Source organism: Hyperolius riggenbachi, chromosome 7, assembly GCF_040937935.1.
Source record: "Hyperolius riggenbachi isolate aHypRig1 chromosome 7, aHypRig1.pri, whole genome shotgun sequence".
NCBI classification, from domain to species: Eukaryota; Metazoa; Chordata; class Amphibia; order Anura; family Hyperoliidae; genus Hyperolius; species Hyperolius riggenbachi.
In genome coordinates, this window is record NC_090652.1 from 17,987,667 (window position 1) to 18,000,582 (window position 12,916).

At 44.6% G+C, this 12,916-nt stretch overlaps 1 protein-coding gene across 1 annotated transcript in view; it reads right to left on the reverse strand.

Moving 5' to 3' along the window:
- The window catches only part of LOC137525290 (uncharacterized), a 226,485-nt gene that overhangs the window by 118,887 nt on the left and 94,682 nt on the right, over positions 1-12,916 (reverse strand). Inside the window, exons 6-7 of the mRNA XM_068246345.1 lie at positions 8,885-9,202; positions 6,236-6,583 (exon numbers count right to left, since the gene is read on the reverse strand). Coding sequence (XP_068102446.1) covers positions 6,236-6,583; positions 8,885-9,202 — 666 coding nt within the window. The remainder of the gene's footprint in view (positions 1-6,235; positions 6,584-8,884; positions 9,203-12,916) is intronic.

Sequence of the window (12,916 nt, forward strand, 5' to 3'; positions counted from 1 at the left end):
GCAGCCTGGCTGTGGATGAATTACAACAGGGGTGCAAAGGAGAACAAAGTGAAAAATTTGAAACAGAAATATCGCTTACCCAGTGATGGATTAAGTAACAACCTCTGAACACTCTACTGCGCCATACCTCACACATTCCCAACTACTGTGCTTCCTCTGAGATGGCTAATCACAACTGCATGGGTCCCTATATTCCCCAAACTCACGACCAAAAAGTAGGCGTGGCCACGCCCCTCACACTATTCACATGCGCGTCATGATCTTCCTCTGGCTACTCTGGGAGAAGTAGCCAAGCAAACCAACTGTTTTCTACTTTCCACACTGCAATCGCCACCTTTCTGCATATTTCTCAGGTGTCCTAATCTGAAATATGTCCCGTAATGCTCTAATCCCAAATCCCCTCTAAAATGTGACCTCCCTGTACTGAGACCATGAGGATATTTACGTTGAGATCAGTACCGAAACCCTGGGCCCTGAGCTCATAACAGGCAGATTGTGAGGGTAGATTTCAACCCTAGACACATTGCAGCCGCCACTTCTCTTACGTCAAAGAACAAAACAGCAATGCTTGAGAATCCAAGAACGAGGAAAATCAGAATTGGAGGAGAAACGTAATGAGATGAGTACTTTTACAAATCATACTGTTCATCACATTTGCATTAATCTATATATATAAAATCAGATATGTGTGTGTGTGTGTGTGTGTGTGTGTGTGTGTGTGTGTGTGTGTGTGTGTGTGTGTGTGTGTGTGTGTGTGTGTGTGTGTGTGTGTGTGTGTGTGTGTGTGTGTGTGTGTGTGTGTGTGTGTGTGTGTGTGTGTGTGTGTGTGTGTGTGTGTGTGTGTGTGTGTGTGTGTGTGTGTGTGTGTGTGTGTGTGCCGCGATCACTCGAAAATGCCTTGACCGATTAGAACGAAACTTGGTACACAGATCCCTTACTACCTGGGATGATATGTTCTGGGGGTCTCACGGCCCCCCTGCACACCTGGGCGGAGCTACAAACAGCAAATCAGATTTCACACATTCATGTCAATGGAAAAAAATGTAAAAGGCTGCCTTTCTCATAGTAATCAAGCCAGAGTCCCCACACTTGGCACAGTTGGTCACTTGGTGACCAAGGTTACAAATCCAGGAGAAGTGGGCGGAGCATAAAACAGCCAATCAAATTTTAGCCGTTCATTTTTAATGGGAAAATGTAAACTGCAGCCATTCTTAGACTGTTAATGGCAGGGTTCTCAAACTTTGCACACTTGGTCACTGGGAGTATGAGATTAAGATTCAGGAAAGTGGGTGGAGCCTACAACAGCCAATTAAAATTCACCTATTGATTTTCAAGGGGAATAGTTAAACTGCTGTCATTCTTGCACTGTTAATGGCAGAGGCTTCAAACTTGCTACAGTTGGTCATTGGGTGACTGGGGTCCAAATTCACTAAAGTGGCGGGGCCAAAAACAGCCAATCAGATTTCCTTGGTGTATATTTATAAACTGCTTCCATTCACACATTTTTGATGCCGGGAACCTGAAAGCTCACAAACTTAATAATTGAGTGACTGTGTGTTCAGTTTACAAAAAGTGGGTGGAGCCAAAAACAAATTTTACTGGGAAAATATAAACTGCAGCCATTCTTACACCGTTAATGGCAGGGTTCTCAAACGTTGCACAGTTGGTCACTGGGTGAATTTTGGAAGGTGGGTGGAGCCTACAACAGCCAATAAAAATTCACCTATTTAAACTGCTACCATTCTTATACGGTCAGGGCCCATTCACACTTGCTGATCGCGAAACGCTAGCAATTTTGTTAGCGTTTTGCTCTGGTGGTCCGTTCACACCTGGCGATCTTTTAGCGATCGCGCTTTGCGCTTCTATAGCACTAAAACTCGATCGCCGGGAAATCACCTGAAAATGGTGCAGGCTACGCGTTTGCGTTTAGCGTTTTTGGGCAATTTGCGGCGATTAGCGCAAATCGCCCAAATGAGAACGGGCCCATAGACTTTTATTACCCTAGCACTTTGAAAAGCGCTAGCGTTTTGACAAAATCGCCGTCATAACGCTCAAGTGTGAATGGGCCCTCAAACCTGGTACAGTTGGTCACTGGGTGGCTGGGGTTCAAATTCAGAAAGGGGGCGGAGCCACAAACAGCCAATCAGATTTGTTTATTTTTCAATGGGAATATACAGAGTATTGATACCATGGACCCCAAAGCTGATAAACTTGATAATTGAGTGACTGTATGTCAAGGTTAGAAAAAATCGGTGTTGCCAACAACTTATTTTTTACATGGCAGGGTTCCCAAACTTGACACAATTGGCCACTGCGTGACTGGGATAAATATTTAGAAATGTAGGTGGTGCCTACAACTCATCAATTGATTTTCATGGTTAATATTTACATTGCTACCATTCTTACAGTGTTAATGGCAAAGGCCTCAAACCTGATACAGTCAGGTGACTGGGGTCCAAATTCACTAAAGGGAGCCCCAAACAGCCAATCAGATTTGTTAGATTGATTTCAGCCATTCTGTTATTGGCAGGGTTCTCAAACTAGACACAGTTGGCCACTGGGTGACTGGGATTAATATTCAGGAAAGTGGGTGGAGCCTACAGCAGCCAATCAAAATTCACCTTTTGTTTTTCAAGGGGAATATTTACATTGCCATTCTTACACTCTTAATGGCAGAGGCCTTAAATCTGGTACAGTCAGTCACTGGGAGACTGGGGTTTAAATTCTGAAAAGGGAGCGGGCCAAAAACAGAAAAGATTTGTTTCATTTCAATGGTAAAATGCAACGTACTGATGCCAAAGACCCCACAGCTCATAAACTTGGTCATTGAGTGACTGTATGTCAAGGTTAGAAATAGTGGGCGGAGCCAAAAACAACTAACTTTTACCATAGGAAAATATAAACTGCAGCTATTCTTACACTGTTAATGGCAGGGTTTTAAAACTTGACACAGTACGTGGAAAAGTAGGTGGAGCCTACAAGAGCCAATCAAAATTCACCTATTGATTTTCAAAGGGAATATTGAAACTGCTGCCATTCTTACACTGTTAATGGCAGAGGCCTCAAACCTGCTTCAGTTGGTCATTAACCACTTTGACGTATACAAATATCAAGGAGGACATGTGCGCTCCCGCGGCCGATCGCACGTGTGCACACGCACTCCCGGCTGCGGATTCGTTAGCCCAGGAATCAATGAATCGGGCCATGGTGCCCGATTACTGATTCCTCGCCCCCAAAGATAAAGCGACAGCTTCTCTTGGAAGCTTCGCTTTTTCTGACTCCTATGTCCCTTTAAGCGTACATTGTACGCTTAGAGTGATGTCATGTAAACAAACTCAAGGATGCCATCTTGTGGCCAAAAAGTAAAACTACATCTAAAAGTAAAAAAAATTACAATACACATATATTTCCCCAAATCAAACACTATTTACATCCCACCCTCTCAAAAATACCCACATAAAATGTTTAAAAAAAAAAATTACAATAATAAAAAAAAACACATAAATATTTACCTAAGGGTCTAAACTTTTTAAATATCTATGTAAAGATGAAATATTTCAAATTTTTTTTTTTTTTAATAAGCTTGTAAATAGTGATGGATGCAAAACGGAAAAAATGCTCTTTTATTTCCAAATAAAATATTGCCACCATACATTGTGATAGGGACATAATTTAAACGGTGAAATAACCGGGGCAAATGGGCAAATACAATACATGGGTTTTAATTATGGAGGCATGTATTATTTTAAAACTATAATGGCCGAAAACTGAGAAATAATGAATTTTTTTTCTTATTCTTACTGTTAAAATGCATTTACAGTAAGGTAGCTCTTAGCAAAATGTACCCCCCAAAGAAAGCCTAATTAGTGTCGGAAAAAACAAGATATAGATCAGTTCATTGTGATAAGTAGTGATAAAGTTATAGGCTAATGAATGGGAGGTGAACATTGCTCGGATGCATAAAGTGAAAACGACTGAGGGCTTAAAGGGAACCATAGCTGAAAAAAATAAAGGTTTTATACATACCTGGGGCTTCCTCCAGCCCCATACGAGCTGATCTATCACACGCCGCCTTCCTCCTCTTCCCGCAGCTACGAGAACCGTCTCCCCGCTCTGCCGTCAGTCGGAGCCAGTCTAAGTGTAGCAGAAGTGCGCTCTTTGCTTATCTCTGCAGCAGTGTATGGAGAGATACGTAGAGGGCGCACTTCTCCTGCGTAGCGCGGCTCCGATGACGTCAGCAATGGGAGCCCGTTCTTGTAGATGCAGGCAGCGGTGGATGGCGGCGTGGGAGCGATCAGGGCGTATGGGGCTGGAGGAAGCCCCAGGTATGTATAAAAGCTTTTTCATTTTTTCACCTTGGGTTCCTCTCCGGTTCCCTTTAAGTGGTTAAGTGACGGGGTTCAGATTCACTAAAGGGACAGAGCCACAAACAGCCAGATTTCTTTGCTGGGTAAACTGCTTCCATTAGCACAATTTTGATGCCAGGAACCCGAAAGCTCACAAACTTGGTCATTGAGTTACTGTGCATTAAAGGGGAACTGAAGAGAGAGGTATATGGAGGCTGTCATGTTTATTTCCTTTTAGACAATACCAGTTGCCTGGCAGCCCTGCTGATCCTCTGCCTTTAATACTATTAGCCATAGCCCCTGAACAAGCATGCAGCAGATCAGGTGTTTCAGTGGTTCAGACTTATAAGTCTGATCTGACAAGACTAGCTGCATGCTTGTTTCTGGTTTTAATCAGATACTACTGCAGAGAAATAGCCCAGCAGGGCTGCCAGGCAACTGGTATTGATTAAAAGGAAATAAACCTGACAGCCTCCATATACCTCTGTCTTCAGTTCCCCTTTAAGGTTACAAAAAGTGGGTGGAGTCAAAAACAGATTTCCCTGGAAAAATGTAAACTGCAGCCCTTCTTCACTGTTAATGGCAGGGTTCTCAAACTTTGCCCAGATGGTCACTGGGTGACTGGGATTAATATTCAGAAAAGTGGTTGGAGCCTAAAAAAGCCAATCAAAATTCACCTGTTGATTTTCAAAGGGAATATTAAAATTGCTGCCATTCTTACACTGTTAGAATGGCACAAGCCTCAAACCTGGTACAGATGGTAATTGGGTCACTGGGGTTCAAATTCAGAAAAGGGGACGGAGCCACAAACCGTCAATCAGATTTGTTTAATTTCGTGGGAAAATTTAAATTATTGATGCCAAGGATCACAAAGCTCACAAACTTGGTCATTGAGTTACTGTGTGTTAAGGTTACAAAAAGTTGGCGGAGCCAAAAACAAATTTCACTGGGAAAATATAAGCTGCAGTCCTTCTTACACCGTTAATGGCAGGGGTCTCAAACTTTGCCCAGACGGTCACTGGGTGACTGAGATTAACATTCAGGGTAGTGGGTGGAGCCTATAATAGCCAATCAAAATTCACCTTTTTATTTTCAAGGGGAATATTTAAATTGCTGCCATTTTTACACTGTTAAAAGCAGATGCCTCAAACTTGCTACAATTGGTCGAGTGACTGGGGTTTAAATGCTGGCGAGGGGTGAAGCCACAAACAGCCAATTTGATTTGTTTAATTTCTATGGGTATATACAATTTATTGATGCCAAAGCTCACAAACTTGGTCATTGAGTGTTTGTGTGTTAGGGTTAGAAAAAGTGGGAGTAGCCAACACCAGTCAAATATATACCTGGGCAACACCGGGTCATCAGTGGGTGGAGACAAATACAAAATTTCACTGGGAAAATGTAAACTGCAGCCATTCTTACACTGTTAATGGCAGGATTCTTAAACTTTGCACAGTTGGTCACTGGGTGACTGGGATTAATATTCAGAAAAGTGGGTGGGGTCTACAAAAGTGAATCAAACTTCACCTGTTGCTTTTCAAGGGGAATATTTAAATGCCACCATTCTTGCACTGTTAATGGCACAGGCATCAAACCTGGTACAGTTGGTCATTGGGTGACTGGGGTTTAAATTCAGAAAAGGGGGTGGAGCCACAAACAGCCAATCATATTTTTTTCATTTCAATGCAAATTATTGATGCCAAGGATGGCAAAGCTCACAAACTTGGTCATTGAGTAATTGTGTGTTAGGGTTAGAAAAAGTGGGCGGAGCCAACACCAGCCAAATACATACCTGGGCAACGCCGGGCAATCAGCTAGTGTATTATAATATGAGATACTGTAATCAGTATTCCATGTACAGTAACTATAATGTACAGCAGAGGACTCACCCAGCACCTGTAGGGGGCCTGCTGTCCTCTCTATTGGCTCCTCCAGACTGGGGTGCTCCACCCTGCAGATGACCTCTGACCCCTCATCCTCCAGTGACGGGGTGATTTCCAGAATTGCATTATGGGTAAAGGTTTTATCTGGCTGGAGCTCAGATCTGCTGTCTACAATCCTGAATCTTCCAGCATTTCCTATAGGAGTCATTTCTTGCGTCCCCATTTCTCTCTTAAGCCAATTGACAGTCAGCTGATCAGGATAGAAGTGTGACATTGTACAGCGCACTTGTGTCTTCTTATTAATAAGCATCGGTTGTGGCTGCAGCATCTCTACTTCTGGCCGGGCAAGAAAATCTGCAAAACACCAGTTCAAGATTATAAATGATTTATTTGGTGTTTACCCTTTTCAATCCACAGTCGGAATGGGTTGGACATTGGACTGTTGTCCCCAGCTCCTGATGTTAGACATGGTCCGACAAGGAGCAAAATGGCTGCCACTGAAGCTGCTGTCGTCAGACATAATCCAACACGGCATCAGTTGCTTTTGATCCCTATCGGCACCATGCTGTTCGGCATAATTATGCATTACACCGGCGTGCATGCATTGTGAGGTGGAGCTACAGCTTTCATGGATGGATTTCCTCCTTGCATTAGTACGAAGAGGTAGAAAGCCCCACTGGCACCCCCTGCAGCATCATAGGCAGGTCCTCCTACCACACAGCAAAAAAAGCAACATATTTTTCAGTCTGTAAGATGCACTTTTTCTCCCCCAAAAAAGGGGGGGGGGGAAATTAAGTGCATCTTATGGTTGAAATGTGTGGCACCTGCTCCTCCCACAGAGTCCCCAAATGGAGAGTGCAGCGGAAGCCTCACCTATACAGCCTGCAGGAGTTGCAGCTTGCAAGTTGAGCATCCACAGGTTCTGGTTGGCTGGTGAGGGGGGTCAGCAAAGATGTAGAAACAGTGCCCAGTGGATGATGGAGCAGTATGTCCAGCAGATGATCAGAGGTGTATAAAGCTTCCACAAACTGGAGAGAGGTGATGCCCCTGGGAATGTAGGCAGGAGGCCCAGAATCATTTGTGCTGCCCAGCCAATGCAGTGTAGCATGATCAGACACTACAACGACATGCCCAGACTTCTGGGTGCCGGCCTGAAGTACGTGGGGATTGGTGGAGACGGGATTTCTTTGTCCCGCCCTTGGATGTATTGGAGCAAATAGTAATGTTTCCATTACTGTTGGCTCCGATACCTTCGTGGGTGGGACCCATACACTGCAGGCCACAATACATGATTTCCAGCCAGTGAATGAATGTGTAAATAATTCCTTTATGTCCCTGAAAAGCCAGTACACATATGGCCTATTGATTGTGTTCATTTTACAGAGCTATATAAAACGGCTGTTTCAGGCTATCGGTCCTTACATCACATTACAATGCCCTGCAATGAACTGTCTGCAGAGTCTGACTGGCTATAATATATGGCTCTGTGCAATCAATAGGCTATGAGTACATTGTACACTAGGCTCTGGATATATGAATGACTTTTAACATACTGTATAAAGCAATGATTAGTATAGTCACTCACTGATCTGAAGTGATGTATTATGGGAGTAATTTCATATTTATGTAAACTTGTTTAACATTTTAGTTTTACAGCAGGATTCTCAGCCATAACATCAAATTCCATTTACCCACTGCTCTGTGTTTATTATGTACTCTACATGCAGTCTGCATTGAAAGCATTCCATTATAATCATAAATATGTCTGCTGTAATGAATCTTATCTCGGTCAGCCTGGCTCTATTCTGGTACGTTGCCGGGGAGAGGGAGGCTTGTTATCTCCCAACCATTATTCCTGTGCCTCACTGATTGGCTGAAGCTGTAACACAGGACTGAGAAGGGAAATATACTGCTCTGCAGAAGATGATGAAATATGATCTGTGTTATGCTCACCTCTTTACAAAGCAAGCTAGCTATGACAATGCAGTTTTTTACAGAGCTCAGTAGGAAGGAGGGCTGGGAGTGTATACACCATTTCAGGTAGGAGAAAAAAAATAAAGGGCGGAGATTACATCAGGATTGGCTTCAGTCAGAGGCAGCAAAGATGGAGAATGCCTGGAATGGTTTTCTGTATAATTACTACTGTATATAAAATTCACTGAAATCAAAACGTAAAAAGTACAATACAGATGTTATGTAAGTAGGACAAGTATTTATCTGCATATTTATATGTTTTTTTTTGTTCTGTTAATGGGATAGTATGGCTATCCCTGCTGCAGTAAAGAAAACCTGTGAGGTTTTCTACAGGCTATTCTGGATACTTACCTTTGAACATAGGCTTCCCACATCCTCCTCAGCAAGGCTGATCCAGCGATGAGACCCCCGAAGTGCATTCGCCCTGCATCTGCGCCGTAGCAAGGACCCACTCGGGCTTCAGTGGGAAAAATCTAGGCCGGTCGGGTCCATGCTACTGCGCATGTGTTGGAGGAGAAGGACAAGGGAAACCTTTGCAGGATTTAGAGGTTTCCCCCTTTCGAGGTGAGCACCACCAGTGGTACTTTTTTCCCTATAGATACACTTTAAGAAACCAAAGTGTATTTAACTTTTACTCAAAGTGACTTTTACAGAGACACATAATAGCTCATCCCCCATTACCTCTGTTCTCTTTGTCATCGCTGTTCCATTCTCTCTGTACAGGACGCTTCAGCTTGTTGTGTTTCACCGCGGCTGTCACAATATACGGCTCATCCTCTCTTATTACCCCTCTCAGGCTCTCACTGGTGCTGGTGGCATTAAAGGTGCCATCTTGGTTCTCATGTCTCACAATGGTAGAGTCTATGGGGCGGGGCTGTGAGCTGGATGGTGGTTGGATCACTGCCCAGGATACAGTGATGTCTTCTGGGTAAAAATGATGCACATCTAAGCTGAAGAAGCCGCCTCTGGAGCGAGTGATGCTCCTCACCTTGGGGAGCCCTGAAACACCAAACACATCATGCTGGATACACAGCTCTTCACACCGGGGACAGCAGATGTACTATCATAGCAGAATCATCAAACATAACTCTCCCATAAACAGCAGTAATGAATAAATTGTGCATAGACTGGACTTTCACTATATCCAGTGACAGTGCTCTCAGTTGGGCATGTGCAGCCATGTGTCCATCTTATTCCCTCTGCAAAAGTCCAGCGAGCACCACAATATATTAGTTAAAAATAACCATACAAATGTGTGTGGTTTGTATTAAAATAACCCTTAATGGAGTTAGGGTGGAGTGGCTGCACAATATAATAAATATCATTAACCACTTGCCGACCGCGCACTCATAACGCGCGGCGGCAAAGTGGCAGCTGTAGGACCAGCGACGCAGATCTGCGTCGCCGGCTGCAGGCTAATTAATCAGGAAACAGCCGCTCGCGCGAGCGGCTGTTTCCTGTCATTTCACGGCGGCGGGCTCCGTGAATAGCCTGCAGGCCGCCGATCGCGGCTCGCAGGCTAAATGTAAACACAAGCGGAAATAATCCGCTTTGTTTACATTTTTACAACGCTGCTACAGTAGCAGCGTTGTAGTAGATCAGCGATCCCCGGCCAATCAGCGGCCGGGGATCGCTGTCACATGACAGCGGGGAGCCTGTTAGAGGCTGCACAGGACAGGACAGATCCGTTCCTGTGCAGCCTCCGATCTCTCGGGCAGGGAGGGAGAAGAGGGAGAGGGGGAATCTTGCGGTGGAGGGGGCTTTGAGGTGCCCCACCCACAGCATGCAGGAGCGATCAGACCCCCCAGCACATCATCCCCCTAGTGGGGAAAAAAGGGGGGGCGATCTGATCGCTCTGCCTGTCATTTGATCTGCACTGGGGGCTGTAGAGCCCACCCAGCACAGATCTGAAAAAACAGCGCTGGTCCTTAAGGGGGGGTAAAGGCTAGGTCCTCAAGTGGTTAAAGTGTGGAGAAAGCAGGTAATACAATATAACAAGGTCACCAATACTCACAAGGAGCTCAACAATATATGCACAAAATATAAAGTGCAAGATGCAAATATTTATATATGTAGCAAAAGACAATCTATCCGCAAAAAATGAGTTATATTAAGTACTGGTGAATCACATACAGAAACTCCAGGGTGACCAAAGTCCATACATCATGAAAAATACAAAGATAAATCCATCCTATATAAGTCAAAGTGCTAATAGTGCAAACCAAGCCTCTATATTGCTCAGGACACACCAGCGTCTATATAGTTAACAAGCCCGGAATGGAAGCACCTGTCTTACTGTCAGAAACTATCAGCCAGTAAAGTCGGCTTCCTCGGAGACCTCTCTCTCGGGGTTTACCGGTGACACGGAGCTTGGACGTACGCATGCACGCATACTGGGGAAGGAGCGAGGTTCATTAGCTACACTTGACCAGCGGATGCGCTGAGGATCCGGTGCAGTATATACCTTGATATGCTCAAACCCAAGTAGTTACATTGTAAGCACAACCTGTAGCAGGGATTTTTATCTTAAATAAACGGAATTACGCTATGTTTTATCCTTATATTGGCTCTAGGTTGTTTTTTGCAGAGGCAATGGCTGCCATGAGCTGGGCTTGTTTACAAGAAAACTGAGGGTAAGCGGCCACTCTATAGGAAGAGGTGGTGGTCCTGGCGGCTGGGTGCTTATTCACAGTTTCGGGAAGAGCTGCAACGAGGAACTTTTCGGCTGCAAGGGGCTGGAGGAAGCCCTGTGTAAGTAGATCGGGGGGGGTAGCATAGATTGCCTGACGTTTCATTTAAGTCTCTGCATGGGGAAAACACAGTGGTCCTCAGTTTTCCTGTGCAGAAAGTGAGGGGGGTGGGGGGCCCCATCCAAAGTTTCGTGGAGGGGCCCCATCCAAAGTTTCGCAGGGGGGGCCCAGTGATGTCTAGTTACGCCCCTGAGTCTGGGAACATACTCGTCTGTCGGTTTTCTGTTTGTGTATTCTGCACACCATGTGTGTCTGTACATTTTATTGGTATGTACCCCTTTTAAAACCTTGTACTCACCAAGTACCCCCTAGCATAGTAAACATTATCACAAGTACCCCTTGACAAATATATATTTAGTCGTAGTACATGATAATTGGTTTTAAACAATTTCCAAGCATTTGCTGTTGCTTTTAATTAGCTAAAATACTAATTTGGTGGTGTTTAAATAAGATTTATCATTTTCTAAAACACTAAATTTGTTATTCTTGGTTAAGTATATCAAGCCCGAGTACCCCCTGGAACCATCAGAAGTACCCCCTGGGGTACGCGTACCGCATGTTGAGAACCTAGGTGTTAGAACATGCACGTTTTAATATAGAAGCTAATGTAATTGACAGAGAAAATGTTCCCAGTGTTTCACTGTTGTCTGTTTTTATCTGCATGGGGAAAACACATGCAAGTGTGCACTAGCCAATTGAATAACGTTGGTTCTCCGTTTACCTGTTCATAAAACGGGGGTTGATGGTTTTTGGCGGGAGTAGGGCCCATCCAAAGTTTCGCAGGGGGCCCAGTAGTTTCTAGTTACGCCCTGAGTGAGAGTGATATGGAGGCTGCCATATTTATCTCATTTTAAACAATACCAGTTGCCTGGCAGTCCTGCTGATCTATTTGGCTGCAGTAGTGTCTAAATAACACCAAAAACACCTTATCTGCATGCTTGTTTAGGGTCTATGGCTAAAAGTATTAGAGGCAGAGGATCAGCAGGACAGCCAGGCAACTGGTATTGCTTAAAAGGAAATAAATATGGCAGCCTCCTTATCCCTTTCGCTTCTGTTGTCCTTTAAAGAGGAACTGTTGTGAAACCATTTATCGGCTGTTTCGAAGATTACAAAGATAATTCTGGGCATGCACGTCATGATGCATAGCTCAGACCGATAGAGGGCTCAATCAAACACCGCACCAGATTGTCCGTCCCAGCATATTCTTAGTGCCTGTGACTGCAGTAGTTCATAAATGACCTCTAGGGCAGTTTCTAGGCTAAAGCCAGGTATAGGTGCCCCAGTAAAGGTTATCCAGGTATAGGTGCCCCCAGTATATGTTAGCCAGGTATAGGTGCCCCATTTTTGGTTAGCCAGGTATAGGTGCCCCAATATAGGTTAGCCAGGTATAGGTGCACCATTTTTGGTTATTCAGGTATAGGTGCTCCAGTATAGGTTAGCCAGGTAAAGGTGCACCAGTATAGCTTAGCCAGGTATAGGTGCCCCATTTTCGGTTAGCCAGGTATAGGTGCCACAGTATAGGTTAGCCAGGTAAAGGTGCACCAGTATAGGTTAGTCAGGCATAGGTGCCCCAGTATAGGTTAGCCAGGTATAGGTGCCACAATATAGGTTAGCCAGGTATAGGTGCTCCAGTATAGGTTAGCCAGGTAAATGTGCACCAGTATAGGTTAGCCAGGCATAGGTGCTCCAGTATAGGTTAGCCAGGTAAATGTGCACCAGTATAGGTTAGCCAGGCATAGGTGCCCCAGTATAGGTTAGCCTGGTATAGGTGCCCCCAGTATAGGTTAGCCAGGTAAATGTGCACCAGTATAGGTTAGCCAGGTATAGGTGCCACAGTATAGGTTAGCCAGGTAAAGGTGCACCAGTATAGGTTAGTCAGGCATAGGTGCCCCAGTATAGGTTACCTAGGTATAGGTGCCCCAATATAAGTTAGCCAGGTATAGGTGCTCCAGTATAGGTTAGC